Here is a 16085-nt window from a genome sequence, read left to right as displayed (position 1 = left end):
ATATATATATATATATATATATATACACACACATATATATACATACCCACATATATATATATATATATATATATATATATATATATATATATATATATATATATATATATATATATATATATATATATATATATATATATATATATATATATACATTAGACCGTTTCAAAATTGTATATAAATAAAATGATTTTTGAACTTTATTTGGGCTACTCTTTGATTTGATGTGGTTTGTGGTCAGGAAAATTAGTTCAAAATTGCAAACTTAAATAATGTGTCTAAGGGAAAGCTCAATTAACTTTACTTTTTAACAGGTCCCTATTATTTTGAAAAAAGAAGTTTTTTCAAAAGAATGTCATGTTGGGTCTTAAAAGTAGCGAAGTTATATAAAAATTTCAAAAAAATGATAATTTCATACTACAATTATTATTTTAGATTTAATTGCACAAAAACTATGGTTTTTTAACTAGAAATAAAGAAAATACATTTTTACAAGTTTTTAATAAAAATAAAAATTTTTTAATTCATTTTTTATAAAACAATTATTATTTTTGAAATTTATATATTGTTTTGCTTCTTTTAAAGAACTTTTTTAATTTTAGGACTCCATTGATAAGTAAACGTAGTTGAGCTGTTACTAAATGAAGACTCCACGGGAAGAAACGGCAGGGTCACATTTTGAAAATTTTGACATTTTACACTTTCCAACTTTATAAACAATATTACTATACTTTTTATTTGAATTCAAATCAAATAAACGATTGGATGTACTTTTAAAGTTTGATTGAACTAAATCCTTTTCTTTTATTATACAAGACATATCTCCCCGAAAAGGCAAGTTTTTATGAACTCAAATAATATTCGCAACTTACTAATAGACATAAACCAAGTTTACCGTATTTATTTTTTGAATTATCAAGACGCATACATGACGTTTTAAGTCTTTGTTTTTTAAAATTATCGCTGGTGATTTGGTTAATGTAAATTAAATAATAAAAATGGCGACACTTGGAATACCATTAAAAGTGCAAAAGAAATCCAAGAAAAGAAAAAGTAAGGAAAGATTGCGTGAAAGTATAAAAAAACAAAGACTAGCATCGCATAAAACAGGACTTGAATGTAATTGTAAAAGATTAAAATGGTTCGAAATTGTTAAAGAAGAAGATAGAAAAGTTTTATTGAGATATTTTAACTCTCTATCGAGCAAGGATGCTCAAGATTCGTATCTTGCTTGCTTAATAACTTTAAATAACTTTTTAAGAAGAAGACCACGAAACATTAATTCAAAAGGTTATAATAGCAGTTACAAATATAAAATTTTTATTATAAATCTCGATATACTTACGAGTAAGAGTTTGTTTGTTCATGTTTGCTTTTCTGCATTTATTTCAATTTTTGTTATAAAGAAAAGAAGATTGGAGACCATTAAAAGAAGCCTTTTGACTACAGGTAAATTTAAAATAATTTTTTTATTGGAAGTTTTCATATATATAAAAGTTATGTTTTTTCTCATTACAGGTCACTCTTCCCAGGATAGTAGAGGTCAACACAAGAATCAGTATAATAATTTTACTCCTGAACTAAAAAATAAAATATGTGATCGCATTTCTTCTTTCAGAGATCAAGAGTCCCACTATTCTCAAAAAAAAAACTAGACGACTATATCTTCCTCAAGAATTAAATATTACCAAGATGTAGGACCTGTTTAAAATCAAATATGCGAATGATAAATTGTCATATGAATCTTATCGCAACATATTTAACACTAGTTTTAACATTTCATTTGGGTACCCAAAGACTGACACGTGTTTTAAATGTGATGAGTTTAAAATTAAAATTGATGCAATAAAAATTGAACTATCTTTTAATTCAGAATGTACAAAGCTTGGACAACAACTGCATGAGCTAGAACTACAGAAAGAACAGCACCACAAGGATGCAGAAAGATTTTATGTTAGGAAAAGAAGTGCTTGGTTTAAAGCACAAAGGGAGAACAAATTTGAAGCAATTGCTTTTAATTTCCAAAAAAATCTTAACCTACCAAATCAATCAACCAACGACTTTTACTACAAACGAAAATTAGAATTTTTTTCGTTTAATATTCATGTGCTTTCAAGCAATGAGGTTTATTTGTATTGTTATGATGAAACTATAGCTAAAAAAAGGGCTGACGAGGTAACTTCCATGTTATGATTTTTTTATAAAACATTTAGACAAAGACATTCGATCTGTAGAGCTATTTTGTGATTCATGTGCTAGCCAAAACAAAAATTATACATTAATTCGTTTTATGGATTTTCTTATTCATGAAAAAAAAAAGGTTTGACTTTATTAAAGTTACATTTCCTGAACGTGGCCATTCTTATATGGAATGTGATAAAGACATGGGGTTAATTAATTGCAAAACACCCGCTAGTATGCCATCAGATTGGATTGAAACATTCAAAAATGCTCGTAAAAGACCCACTCCATTTCATGTTATAGAATTAATGCAAGAAATGGTTAAAAGTGTAACTGATTTTATGAGACTAATTTATAAGAATAAATGTCCAATTCCAACTCGTCCACTTCGTGAAATGTGTTTCAGAGGAGACTCCGCTGGCATTATATTTCATCGTGATTCATGGAATGGATTATTGTTAAAAACAAAATTAAAAAATAATAGGAAGTACACTATCAATAGTGAGATCCCTATTTTATATAATGCAAAACTTAGCATCTCTGTGGGGAAGTACAGAGACCTACAAGTATTAAAAAGATTTTCATCCAATACTCAGTTTTACGATTCTTTGTCATACAATGAGGCAGTTGTTGAGACATTCCATGAAAATATTGATTCTGAAGATGAAGAATAAATAGACTTCTTATTTGATTTAAAATTTGTTTTCAATTTGTTTTTTCTTATTTTTTCTTGGAAGATTTATAATCTTGTAATATGTTTCTTATTTCAAACTTAATTTACAACAATTTATATAATTAATGATCACAAGATATTGAATATATCTTGTGACTATTAGTCAAGATATGAGAATAAAATTTATAAAAAATAATTCTCCATTGTTTGTAATTCATTAAATTTTAAAGCCCTTTTATTGTCAGGTAAGAAACTTTGCATTAAATAACTGTTTTTGCTTACAGCTTTTTGTCACCTGTATACTGTGACGGATTAAGACTTTTCGGAACCGAAGGGTGTGTGTATATATATATATATATATATATATATATATATATATATATATATATATATATATATATATATATATATATATATATATATATTAGAGGCCTTTTTTATGTTCCAGTGCCTATAAGCGACTTCAAAAAAAAGGCCCTCTATAATATATATGGGGCCTCTAAATTTGCGGGGCCCAAGGCTTTAGCCTCCTAGCACCCCTTAATCTAAAACTGTCTGTATAGGTAAAGTTATATAGGTATTTGTTTAACCTTAGAATGAATAACAAATTGAACTTTGTCATCAACACTAAAAAATATTTTTAGTTTGATCCCAAAGACTATTAATTGATGTTTTAGCTTTTTAATATATCTAAAAACAAAAAAAATAATAAAACACATTTTACCGGAGAAAAAACGGCAGAGTCCATAAAAAACCTCGTTTAAAAAAGAAAGTCTGTGAAAAAAATTATTATTTTCAAATTAAAAATAGAACTTAAATTGCATAAAAAATTAGTTACTTTTGCAATAGATCTTAAAAATGTATATCTTTTTCTTAAAAATAAAAAAGTTATATAGGTTTAAAAGTTTAAAAATGATTTATCGCAAAATGAAAATATGTGACCCTGCCGTTTCTTCCCGTGGAGTCTTCAAATATTGGAATAATGCTTTGAAACTTTAATGATTTACTTTTCTTCATCAATTAACAACATTTAAACATTTAGCCACTTAATTATTAAAAAAATTTTTTTTTGAACTGGTCTAACATACATACATATACATATATATATATATATATATATATATATATATATATATATATATATATATATATATATATATATATATATATATATGTATTTGTATATATACATAGCTTAACTATTACTTTTATATTAAACACAAACCTTGCTATTTCTTCAACAATTTGAAATAACTTTGATGGATCTGTTGATTTAATTGTTATACTATCTTTTGGTGGAAGCAAAAGCCGTTGATCTGCAATTTAATGTCAAAAATAGTTCAAAGAAAATAGTTCTGTGATTATTTTTTGTAAACAAATAGTATACTAAAAAGCTACACACCTTCTTCAATATCTATTTTTTGAATTTCATCAACTTCTTTTTTAACACCCTACAAAACACATGAAAAAATCTATGGCTTCAATGATATTTTTAAAGTATAGAGTAGAATTTGAAGAATTTAAAATATAAATACTACCTCATCTTCTGAAACATCTTGTTCATCTGGTGTATTGTTGAGTCCTGAATTTATTATGTCACCATTGTTGTTTTGAAAAACATTTTTCCATATATTAACTTCGTGCTTTAACCGTTCACTCTCGCGAAAAAGTTCGTCGTATATTTTGATTATTTCATCCCTATCTTTTATAAGATCCTCATTATCAACTGCCAAATCTTCGTTTTCCTCGATAATTTTCTCGTTTTCAAGTTGTGCGTTTATTAGCTCGGTTCTAAGACGACTAATTTCGAAATTTGCATCTTCCAATTTTATGCTAAGTCTTTGTGTTTTTGCTTTTTCTTCGTCAATTTCATTTTCAAGTTTCTTTATGTTTTTATCAAAGTTTTTGTTTTCATCGTGAAAGTTTTGAAGAATTTTTAAGTTTCTTTTCTTCAAAGAAATATTTTCAAATAAAATCTTTTCGTGACGATCTTGCGTTTCTTTTAGTTCACGTGCCAGTTTTTTTAATTCGCTTTCGTAAGTATCATAAATGCTCATTTCTTCCTTGAGAGTAAATGTTTTTTCGTTAAGTTCTTCGCAACTATTGCAAATAGTAGATTTTAATAAACTAGCTTCATTTGTGATTTCGTTACGAGTTTGACTTGAATTATCTTTTTGTTTTATACTAATTTTATCGCCTATGTTTTGCTTTCTACTGAGTTTATCGCCAATGTTTTGAGTTTTTTCTAATTTTATTACTCTTCTAACTTCGTATTTCACCAGAGATGCGCACGGCACCTCTGCAAAAGCTTTTTGTTGACTTGGTAAGTTATCTTTACTGTGGCGTTCCGTATTTTTAATCAAATTGATATTTTGGACTGTATTTAAGGTGCTCTTTGAACCTAATTTTCAAGTAAATTTTTAAAGTTCATATATAAAATTTATATGAAACTTAAAAGGATCTATCGAGTATTTAATGATATGAATCAAAATAAAAACCGGAGAAAATCTAATTACTGTATGAAAGTGACTCGAAAGTTTGTATAATATTTCAAATAAGTGCAAACTATTCGGATATTTGACAAATGTCGCTTTAAATTATATCAAACTATTGCAAAGTTTATGCTTTATTGTTTGAAAGTTAGGTATAAGACCTTAGAGAAATAGGAATGAAAGCATTCATAAAAGGTTTTTAAATTCATTATACAAAGTTCAATTTATAAAATCATCAATTATATTTATTTTTTGTATTTTTATAAATACATCAACTCAATTTTGCAATAAATTGAGAAAACATTTTATTTAGAAAAGTTATTTATACATTCGCTCTGACGTCAAACAAAACAATCAAAACGGCAGTAATTGTTAAACGAGGCCATAAACGTTTCATAAAATAGTAAGAGACATTTTTAGCATTTTAGGATGCTGCTTATTATCACTACATCCTAAAGTATGTCTACTTGATTATTAGATTGTAATAATCAACCGGTCATTAAGAAATTGAAATTTGTTATAGTAATAGAGATATGTTATAAATGTTTACGCTTATAGACGATTATATCAACTTTGTATAATCGTATTTTTTTAATTTTCTAAACTGTTGAACAGTTTTTACATAACAGTCGTACAAAATAATTGTAATACTTGAAAAAATTATTAATTCAAGTGGTTTCTAAATTGAAATATTAATATTTTAAATTGAATCTAATTATAACTATTAGAAATTTTTTAAGAAAGTTTTAAAACAAATAAAAAGTAAAAGTTTGCTTTACATAAACTAACGTCATAAATTAATTTTACATAGAATGACGTAATATTCAAGTACATGTATTAAACCATCCTAAAAAATCTAAAAACTAAAACGGCAAACAATAAAAATGTTTATCTCGGTGTTTTTTATACTAATATTAGTTTTACAATAGTTTATAAATCTCATTTTACTAATTTAAGTCTTTTAAAAAAGATTTTCAAATTAAAACTCTACTTATTGTGTACATACATACTATATATATATATGTACATATATATATATGTACATATATATATATATATATATATATATATATATATATATATATATATATATATATATATATATATATATATATATATATATATATATATATATATATATATATATATATATATATAAATGTATATATATATATATATATATATGTATATATATATATATATATATATATATATATATATATATATATATATATATATATATATATATAGAACCCTTAGATGTTGTCCGAAAGTTTTTTCGATATTTTGTTGACAAAAAGTAAAAATTAAAATGCAAGACCGGAATTTTTTTTTTTTAATAATGATAGACTGCCTGCCCCAACCAAACCCTCAGTCGATGTAGCAGCACTCCCTTGCGGGTCAGGCTATTTGTCAGTCGATGTAGCAGCACTCCCTTGCGAGTCAGGCTATTTGTCAGTCGATGTAGCAGCACTCCCTTGCGAGTCAGGCTATTTGTCAGTCGATGTAGCAGCACTCCCTTGCGAGTCAGGCTATAAGATAGTCGATGTAGCAACACTCCGCGCATGATTTACAGTAAAAAAACTAAAAATAAAAACATTTTATTAAAAAAAATAAAAATAAAAACATTTTATTAAAAAAAATAAAAATAAAAACATTGTTTATATTGTTAAAAACATTCAAAATGTTATAAAAACATTCAGAATGTTTTTAAAAACATTCTGGTCAATTAAATTTGCGTTTTTGTGGTTTTTTTTAAAAACGATTAATTTGTAATTAAATTAATGGTTTTTACTTTCGTCCAACACGGAAATGTTGGACGAAAGTCAAAAGTAATTAAAAGTGACGTATGTGTTGGCGTAAGAATCACTTTTTTCCTTCCGCTCTTCCTAAAGCCAACAAACTATAGAACTATATATATATATATATATATATATATATATATATATATATATATATATATCGTCGTTTATCCGGACAGAGCCAGCATTTAAACCTCGAAACTTTTGGTTCTGAGCCAGAACTCTAACCATTACGCGAAGTAATCAAAAAGACGCAATTGATAACTAAAGATGCAGACATTAATTCACTGAAAATCCACATAAATAATCAAATTTTACAAATGTAGTTAATATTTGTTAAGCGATAAACTTGTAATATTTTGGTAGGCTCTTTTGTGAAGCCTAGACTCTTTGTTGAACTCCGACGTTGAGCGTCTTTCGCGCATACAAACTCGGAGCATACATACAATGACTGACTTAAATAGGGATAGGCGCGGAAAGAGTATTATTAATTCTGCTATATATACCGCAGTGGTTAGAGCTAATCAAATCTCTAACAATTATAAGTCTTGATACTTTTGCTGTTCGATGCAAGTTTGCATTCCTGAAAAGTTTAGACTTTCTTAAGTTAACTCAAAATATTGAGCAATAAAAAAGAGCATGTGGTGTTGGGAGTTACTTAATCTGTTTGAGTTTCTAGAGCAAGTGCCGCCTCTAATTTCATAATTATGCGATTCAAAGAAACGATACTTCTTTTCATTTGAGCAACATTAACAATTTAGAAGTTTTTTTCAAAACAAAAGGTAAGTGTTTTTCATCTGCTTCTTTAGGACTCTTTTTAACTAACTTCTTTTAGGAATTTTTTTTTTTTGACTTATTTAATGTCAGAATTACGTTTTGATATTACTTGTCGAGTTTTTTTGATTTCAAACTAAAAAGTTACTTTAACATTTGACGGTGTCAAGAGTTGTAGAAAATTTAATTAGTAGCTTAAAGCATAATAGCAAGAGTGTAACTTAAAGAATGTAACTTAAAAAACTTAAAAAGCATAGTGCAGTAGCTTAAAAATTTTAGGTATAAAAAATTTTATTTAAAAAACAACTTTTTTTCTCACTTTTTACCGATTTTAACTTAAATGTCTCCTGTGTATCGGTAAGAAAAGTTAAGAAAAAGTAAAGAAAAGCGCGAACTTTATAAATAAATGCTCTCCGTCGGTGCTCTGCAACAAGATCGGTCTTCTTCAGCACCTTATCAACCACAAATAAAAATTTCTTTAAAAAAACAATTTTACAAACATACCAATCGTTATCTTTGGACATTTTATTGTGAACATGCTTTTTCGAACTTCTTCTAAAACAAAAAGCATATTTTAATAATACTTCAAACAATTTTTATCAAATTGCATGAAAAGTAGGTTACCTGGTTATGAATGGGTTTGTTTTTTTTAAATCATTTCTAAATATATTGTAAATATTCAGTGTTAAATTAAAAATAAATCTTGGTAAAGATTTTATATCAACTGCGCTCAGTAAATTATATTTTACTGATAAACTATAGTTCATGAATGAACCACTAAAATCCGATGAATATGAACCACTAAAACACGATTTATGAACAAACCGCTAAAGCTCAAGTTAAACAAATATTTAATTTTACATTTACAATCAATAAAGTTTTTTAAATTATGGAACTTTAAACCTGGATTACCAAGTGTTTAAAATTACAGTATTATGGTTACGTGATACTTTATAACTGGATTAACAAATATTTAAAATCTGGGTTAGTAATTAAAACTATTTTCATTTTAACATTTCTTTAAAAAGTTTTTTTTTTATAAGTCAAGTTATCTGTGTGTGAGTTTAAATATTGTCGACTCTTTATAAGTCAAGTTATCTGTGTGTGAGTTTAAATATTGTCGATTCTTATCTGTGAGTTTTAATATTGTCGACTCTTATCTGGTGAAAAAAAAAAAGTTAATTACGATTAAAAGTTTATATTAAGTATGTTTGTATAAAAAAATTTATAATATTGCGTACAAATTAAAAAAAAAAAATAGATTTATTACCATTACAAATTTATAAAATAAAAATTAATTTTTTTTATAAACTTGTAACAATGAATTATTGTTTTACAACATATTTGTTTTAACCTGTTTCTGATATCATGACAATAGCATTTTTGCCAATCATGACACCACAATCTCTTTCTGAAACAAATCAAGGTAACACCTTTTTCTTATTCTGAATCAAATTGCATTTGTTAATGTCTATTATTTTTCAAATTAGTTTTGGAAAACTATTTACAACCGATTTGCTCTTGCTTTTAACTAATTACAACAGATTTGTTCTGCCGGATTTTGAAAGGACACAAAACTAATAAAAAATCAATCACGATTAAGAAAGATATTGAGCATCATGAATAGGGAAAAGGCGCCTATGATGGCATACTTAACTTTGAAGCTTCATTATTCAGTATCCTGTACACCATGAACAAAAGTTTGTAGAACAATAATTACCCCAAGAGTTTTTACCTGTTTTATTTTTATATTAGTTATTTTTATTTAAAAAAAAGCACAAGTATGCCATCATAGGCAACTACTGCTCCATTGATGGCATAGGGGAGGATGGGGCTGGTTAGCATCAAGGGTAACTTGACAATTTCATTTGACCTTAGAGTCTTCCCTCAGAAATGCCAGAAATTACGCGTAATCATCCTAATTAACTCTTTCGTGCAACACAGCAGCAGTATAGAATTTCGCGCATGCGCATAAGAGATATTGCATTTTATGTGTTTTTTGAACAAAAAATTTTTTAGTGAAGTAAAAATTCCTTTTTACTTCACTAACAAATATGTTATTTTTATGAAAGAAAAAAGGTTTTCTCAACTCGCCAATATTGCAACACACCTAACTCGTCAGTATGCTATCATAGGAAGAAGTCATCTTTTTTATTTAAACAAGCTATGTCTGGCTTGTTCAAAAGATAAAATTAAAATAAGTATTCTACTAAATGCACAAAACTTGGAAATAAAATGCATGAAAATTTCATTTCTGCGCAGTTGATAATAAAATCACAATCTTAAATATTTAAAGGGATTAAAAATACAACAGCACATCCCAAAATCGATTATGCAAGCAAAATTTGTGCTTTAGGGACGTATTTTTACTAAAATTAATGTAAAGTCAGTATAGACATGTTGGTCCAATCACTTTTTTGTAATAACCAATATTTATGAAAATATGACCGGTATGCCATCATTGGCGCTATTCCATCAAATGCGCCTTTTCCCTACATTTGGATTTTTGAAATTCAACCTCTTGAAAACAATGATCTTGAAAATAATAATCTTGTATTGTGAACTATTGTACGAATTCTTTGATTCTAGTTAAGCCAAGTATTCTTAGTCTTTGATCGTAACTAAAATGTTTAATCAACGATATTATTTTTGTTGCGCATTATTGGACATGTTCAAGAAGACTATGTCTAATTTGAGATGGGGAGGCCGTTCAAAAGTTACTATATAAAGTTTGAACCCTTTAATTTAAGAGGGTTACAAATTTTATAAGGTTAAAATTTTTGAACGCGAAGAGATTATTGTATAAAATTTAGAATTTACAGGTGAATATAAATTTATTTAAAAATAGTAAAAAATGATATTTTATAAACTTGTTGCTCTCACGTAAGGGGCAGTTGTGGCCAAAATGTTAGGTTTTTTTGGTTCCAATAATTGCAATTATTTAAAAGCAAACTGATTTGACCTAAGTACAAACATATTAATGTTTAGAGTTTGCACTGTCTGGAAGTTAGCTATCTCTAACATCAAAAAATGCGGGATACACCCCTGTTGATAATAGCCCATTCTTTAGCTTTTTAGCTAAATTATCCAGGCGCATTCTAGTAATATTAGGCCAAATTGTTTTACGTCTTTATAGATAATATTTATGTTGAATTATCTATGAAGCGGTATCGCTGACAAAAATAGCATTTTTTGTGCAATGTTATCACTATTCGTTCAATGTAATTAACTTTCGTTGGATGAAAATGGATTTTACGTGATGTGAGATTGTTTTTGTAATTTAATCCAATCCAACCCAACGAAAGTTAATAACATTCAACGAAAAAACTCGTGTGCGATTGAATCGTACAAACTAAAACATATATATATATATATATATATATATATATATATATATATATATATATATATATATATATATATTTTTTTTTTTTTTTGTTATTTCACCTCCCCAAGGCCCAGAAGGCCACTACAGATGAGGAGGCTACTTAATTGTGGTTATAACCCTCTCTCAACTCTATAACTCCGAAACACGAACCTTGACGAACAAGGCCGCTGCGCGGAAAAACAAGTTGAGCGCGGTACTACCAGGGACGTGGTGGGGATCGAACTATATACAGTATCGGACAAAACGAATGCAACCAAATAATGCTAATTTAGTTTCTTTATCTAAAAATGCTGCATTTTTTCAATTTAGAGAAATAACTATGTAACTGTTTAGAGACAAAGTTCTTCAAGTTTTATTCATTACAAAGTTCATTATTTGTACACGAAAATTAATAAATTAATCGAAAGTATTAAAAAAAGTTGATTTCCTTCCGGACAAAACAAGAGCAACTCGACAAAATGTTGACCAAGCTGTATTTCGCTATCAATATTTTGTGGCGAATCCTTTGTTGTCGATCACAGCCTTGCATCTTCGAGGCAGTGATTCGATCAGGTGATTAATGAAAGTTTGTGGAATCGCTGCCCAGGCCTTTTGAATTTGTTCAAACAGTTGATCCTTATTACGAACACCTTCACGATTAATTCTGGGGTTGACGATCTCCCACAGGTTCTCGATAGGATTGAGATCCGGAGATTGAGGCGGCCAATCCATCACCGATAGGTGGTTGTCTTAAAAACACTGCTTGACTACTTTTGCAGTGTGTTTCGTATTGTTGTCTTGCCCATTTTATTGGCATATTCCATTCAGCATGAGGTAACATAACATCTTTCAGGATATTTTTATACATGAAACGGTCCATTATTCCATCGTTTCGATGTATTGGAGTCCACTCTAGAAGTGGTGGAACGCGGTCTTCCACCTTCGTTATCTGCTGCCAACTTCCCCGTAGAACGATATTTGGAACATAGTCTTGATACGGTCCATTTTTTCACGCGATATTTATCACAAATACTTTTTTGTGACATTCCACTTACGATATCGCCAATAATTTTCTTTCTTAGTTCCAAAATGATAAACTAGTAAATAAGCAATCCAATATAAGATTCTTAGGAATCATTGTTGATGAAAAATTATCCTGGCTTCCACATATAATATATATCCAGTCAAAAATCACCAAAATAATAGGTTTGATGTATCGAGTTCGCTCCTACGTCAATAAAAATAGTCTTAAATTAATCTACTTTGGGCTAATTCATAGCCTCATCAGCTATGCAAACATTTCATGGGCAAGTACTCAAGCGGCAAAGATTAAAAAAATATATAGTCTTCAAAAACATGCCTGCAGAATCATTTACTCAAAAAATAGGCGTGAACACGCTAAGCCCTTAATGAAAGATATGAAAATGATGAATGTGTTTGAAATAAATATCTACCAGCATTTAATTTTCATGTATCGTTATAATCACAATATCTCTCCTATAAGCTTTAATAACAAGTTTAAAATAAATAAAAATGATAGCTATAATCTTAGAGCGAATATGTCCAACACATATAAACTGCCTCGGATAATAAACAAATATTCAGAGTACAGCATTCTATATCGAGGTCCAAAAGTATGGAATACTTTTCAAAAAGGATTCAAAGGTACGGTAAATTCGTTAAGTTCATTCAAGTTTTTAACAAAAAAAGAAATTTTTAAAATATAAGAAACGTTTTTGGTTAATGATACTTTGAATAATTTCTCATAAATCTGTTTTTGTTTTATTTCTACTTTTGTTGGTTGCTTATCAATTTTATTAGCGAATTACGCGTTTTATTACGATATTTTATTGAAATTTTATTACGCATATTGTAACATATTACGATATTTTTTTGAAATCTTGTTATAGGGGCTCTATGAAAAGATTGTGATAACGTACTGTCATCCTCATCTTCTTTGAGCCCCTATCTGTTTTACTTATTTTATTTATTAAAATTTTATATTACGAAGTTGTAAAACCTTATATTATATTAAAACAGAGAAAGAAAAAAAAAAAAAATCCAAGACTGTCGGGAGCCATTTTTGCACTTGAAGTCATAAAAACAATAAAAAATAAATAATCACGCTTCTCAAGGCTTACCGTGTTACATTTACCTTGTGATGATACAATAATGCTCTGTGGAACACAACGTCTTGGTTGGATGTGGACTGTATTGATGTAATGAAACACTTGTTGTATTTCACTTCTTGTATTGATGTTCTTCGATAAAACACTTTGATAAAACTCACTTCGATAAACTGTCTTGATAATACTGACTGATTGACTTTCATATACTGACTGAATTACATGTCGATTTACATGTCTCTTATATAGAAAAATGAACCTGTGTGAACCTGTTCCGGAAGATTCTAGATGCTTCTTTTCGATGTTTCAGGATGCGTCTGGATGCTTCTGAATGTTTCTGGATATTTCTGGATGATACTGGATGCTTCCAGATGCTTCTTCTGGAAACTTCTGGAAGCTTCTGCATGCTTCTGGAAACTTCTGGAAACTTCTGGATACTTTCTTTAATTAATAAAAAACTTCCGTGACGTTGACAGTTGCACTTGTTTTTTGCACTTTTGCTTTTGCACTTTTGTCCGCTGCAAAATGGCACTTGTCAACGAAATTCTGTCTGTGTGCTGTCACCTGTCAGCTGATTGCTCATGTCATGGCATGCTATGACTCCAGACTCCAGAACTGTTTGCTGTGGTAGTATAGTTCGTTTCGTTTTTAAGACATGTAAAATTAAGAACACTTTTTAGCATTGTTCAATGTAGGTTGCAAATGTTTTGTCCAATACTGTATATATATATATATATATATTATATATATATAAGGTAAGTATGGGTATTAAGGCCCACCTAAAAAAATGAAAATGTAAAGAAATGCTGATTTTTTTTTGCTGCCAGTAATAAAACCAGATAACTCTAATATTTTAATGTCGAAAAAAAGTTTCACAATTTATGTTTTCCCTAAGTTTGGATTAGTGGGCCTTATTACCCGCCGGGCCTTAATACCCACACTTACCTTATATATATATATATATATATATATATATATATATATATATATATATATATATATATATATATATATATATATATATATATATATATATATATATATATATATATATATATATATGGCTTGTCTATAAACACACGTAAGCACTTTCTCTGTGCTTCTGAATTACTTCATCACTATTGTGATTGTTGTAAATGATGGCACTTTAATCTCTAATTATTAATTATATATTTGTGTAAATACTTGTTAATTTTGTTTAAAGACCAGAGTGATATCTCACTTAAAAACCAGTCATATTTCTTAACGATTCAATTGCACCCGATTTTTTTTCGTTGAATGTTATTAATATTCGTTCAATGTTAACTTAATCCAGCCCGACTCAACGTAAGTTAATAAACTTACGTTGAGTCGGGCTGGATTAAGTTACAAAAACAATCACACATCACGTAAATCTAATTCGATCCAACGAAAGTTAATTACATTGAACGAATAGTGATAACATTGCAGGAAAAATGCTATTTTTGTTAGTGATGCCGCTTCATACTAGTGTTTACATACTTAACATTTGTTCTTGTTTTTTCCCGCCCCTGTTGCTACTTGGTACACTCTTAAAAACATTGGCTCATCGTACGCACTCAAATTTTTAACTTACGATATTTATTCCTTATATTTAATTGAGACGATATGACCACGCGATCTACAACAACAAGTTAAGAATTCGCGAAAACACCCTTCGTAATCGTCTTTAAACATGGAACAGTTAGTAAGTCGCCTGGAGGCAGTTACTAATCGTCTTGAGGCTGTAGCTTCTCGTAGTGGGGGTGGCTCTGTAAAAGTTGTTGCAGGTATAAAAATTTTGTCTACATCTTTGTCTATTTATTTTGGCGTTAACGTATATTTGTTATGTGACAAAAGTATTAAACTTTATTTACCTAAATTATCTGGAATATTTAAAACTATCACTGATAAATAAGAACTTGCTTATTGAAGTTAAACTATTTTTATTTCGTTATTTAAAGTAAAATTTTGTTAGTAATTTTTTCCTTTTACTAAATTAAATTACTTGATAAAATTGCCAACAAAAGTTTTTAGAATTAATTTATTTTTAAAGTTTTAATATAACTTTTTTTCAATGACAATGGTTAACGTGTTTAAATTTATTTATAGAGTATTATTTTTAGATGATGATCCAGCTTGGTTTGATGATTTCAAAGAGGTAAGATCAAATTTATAATAAATTATTGTATTATTAAATATAAATCTTCTTGTTTAAATAAGTTTTATCAGACATGTATTTCAAGCAACCCTCTTTAGTAAGTCTATAAAAAATGTCATGTTTTATGCAAAACATTTTTTATAAACCATACCCTAATCTAACCCTGAATTCATTAATAATATTTTTTTATTGAAAGCCATACCCTAACCAAACCCTAAGCTGAATCCTTAGCCTAACCCTATATTTCAGAGTTAGGGTTTGATTAGGGTATGGTTTCCAACAATATTTGTTTTTGATTTTTAAATTTTTGATGAACTTACTAAACGGGGGTGCCTGAAATGTATGTCCACCTAAGTTTATTTATTATAAACTTATTTATTTTTATACACAAGTTCTAATGGGATATCCCTAATGTTCTTTTTTGTTCCAGGAATAATTGTGATTTCATATGTAAACTAAAAATTTCAGTTATAATATGAAAATATTAACATTAAGAATTATTATTTTAATAG

General features: G+C 28.1%; 3 protein-coding genes across 6 annotated transcripts in view; 2 read left to right on the top strand and 1 right to left on the bottom strand.

The window, feature by feature from the left end:
- LOC100199733 (myosin light chain kinase 3) overlaps positions 1-8780 on the bottom strand; it is a 64128-nt gene extending 55348 nt beyond the window's left edge. Inside the window, exons 1-5 of one of the 2 annotated variants that reach the window (XM_065795963.1) lie at positions 8547-8780; positions 8427-8477; positions 4393-5255; positions 4257-4305; positions 4080-4170 (exon numbers count right to left, since the gene is read on the bottom strand). In XM_065795963.1, coding sequence (XP_065652035.1) covers positions 4080-4170; positions 4257-4305; positions 4393-5255; positions 8427-8460 — 1037 coding nt within the window. In that variant the 5' untranslated portion in view covers positions 8461-8477; positions 8547-8780. The remainder of the gene's footprint in view (positions 1-4079; positions 4171-4256; positions 4306-4392; positions 5256-8426; positions 8478-8546) is intronic. The other variant, XM_065795965.1, reaches the window with a different exon arrangement.
- LOC136079725 (uncharacterized) lies at positions 603-3050 on the top strand. The gene is made up of 2 exons (XM_065795969.1): positions 603-1449; positions 1519-3050. Exon 2 carries the CDS (start codon positions 2307-2309, stop codon positions 2853-2855), a length of 549 nt encoding a protein of 182 aa, XP_065652041.1. The 5' UTR covers positions 603-1449; positions 1519-2306; the 3' UTR covers positions 2856-3050.
- The window catches only part of LOC100203913 (adenylyl cyclase-associated protein), a 37716-nt gene continuing 29515 nt past the window's right edge, over positions 7885-16085 (top strand). The window contains exons 1-3 of one of the 3 annotated variants that reach the window (XM_065795966.1): positions 7885-7930; positions 15037-15202; positions 15539-15573. In XM_065795966.1, the coding sequence (XP_065652038.1) occupies positions 15109-15202; positions 15539-15573 (129 nt within the window). In that variant the 5' untranslated portion in view covers positions 7885-7930; positions 15037-15108. Of the gene's footprint in view, positions 7931-8789; positions 8907-15036; positions 15203-15538; positions 15574-16085 lie in introns of those variants that run through there. The other 2 variants (XM_065795967.1, XM_065795968.1) reach the window with 2 other exon arrangements.

The sequence above is a fragment of the Hydra vulgaris genome, chromosome 04 (assembly GCF_038396675.1).
Source record: "Hydra vulgaris chromosome 04, alternate assembly HydraT2T_AEP".
Classification (NCBI taxonomy): Eukaryota; Metazoa; Cnidaria; class Hydrozoa; order Anthoathecata; family Hydridae; genus Hydra; species Hydra vulgaris.
This window is presented reverse-complemented; position numbering and strand designations above follow the sequence as displayed.

What these genes read in the sequence shown, in the direction of transcription:
- LOC136079725 (XM_065795969.1), top strand. Translation starts at nt 2,307, where the DNA reads ATGAAAAAAAAAAGGTTTGACTTTATTAAAGTTACATTTCCTGAACGT.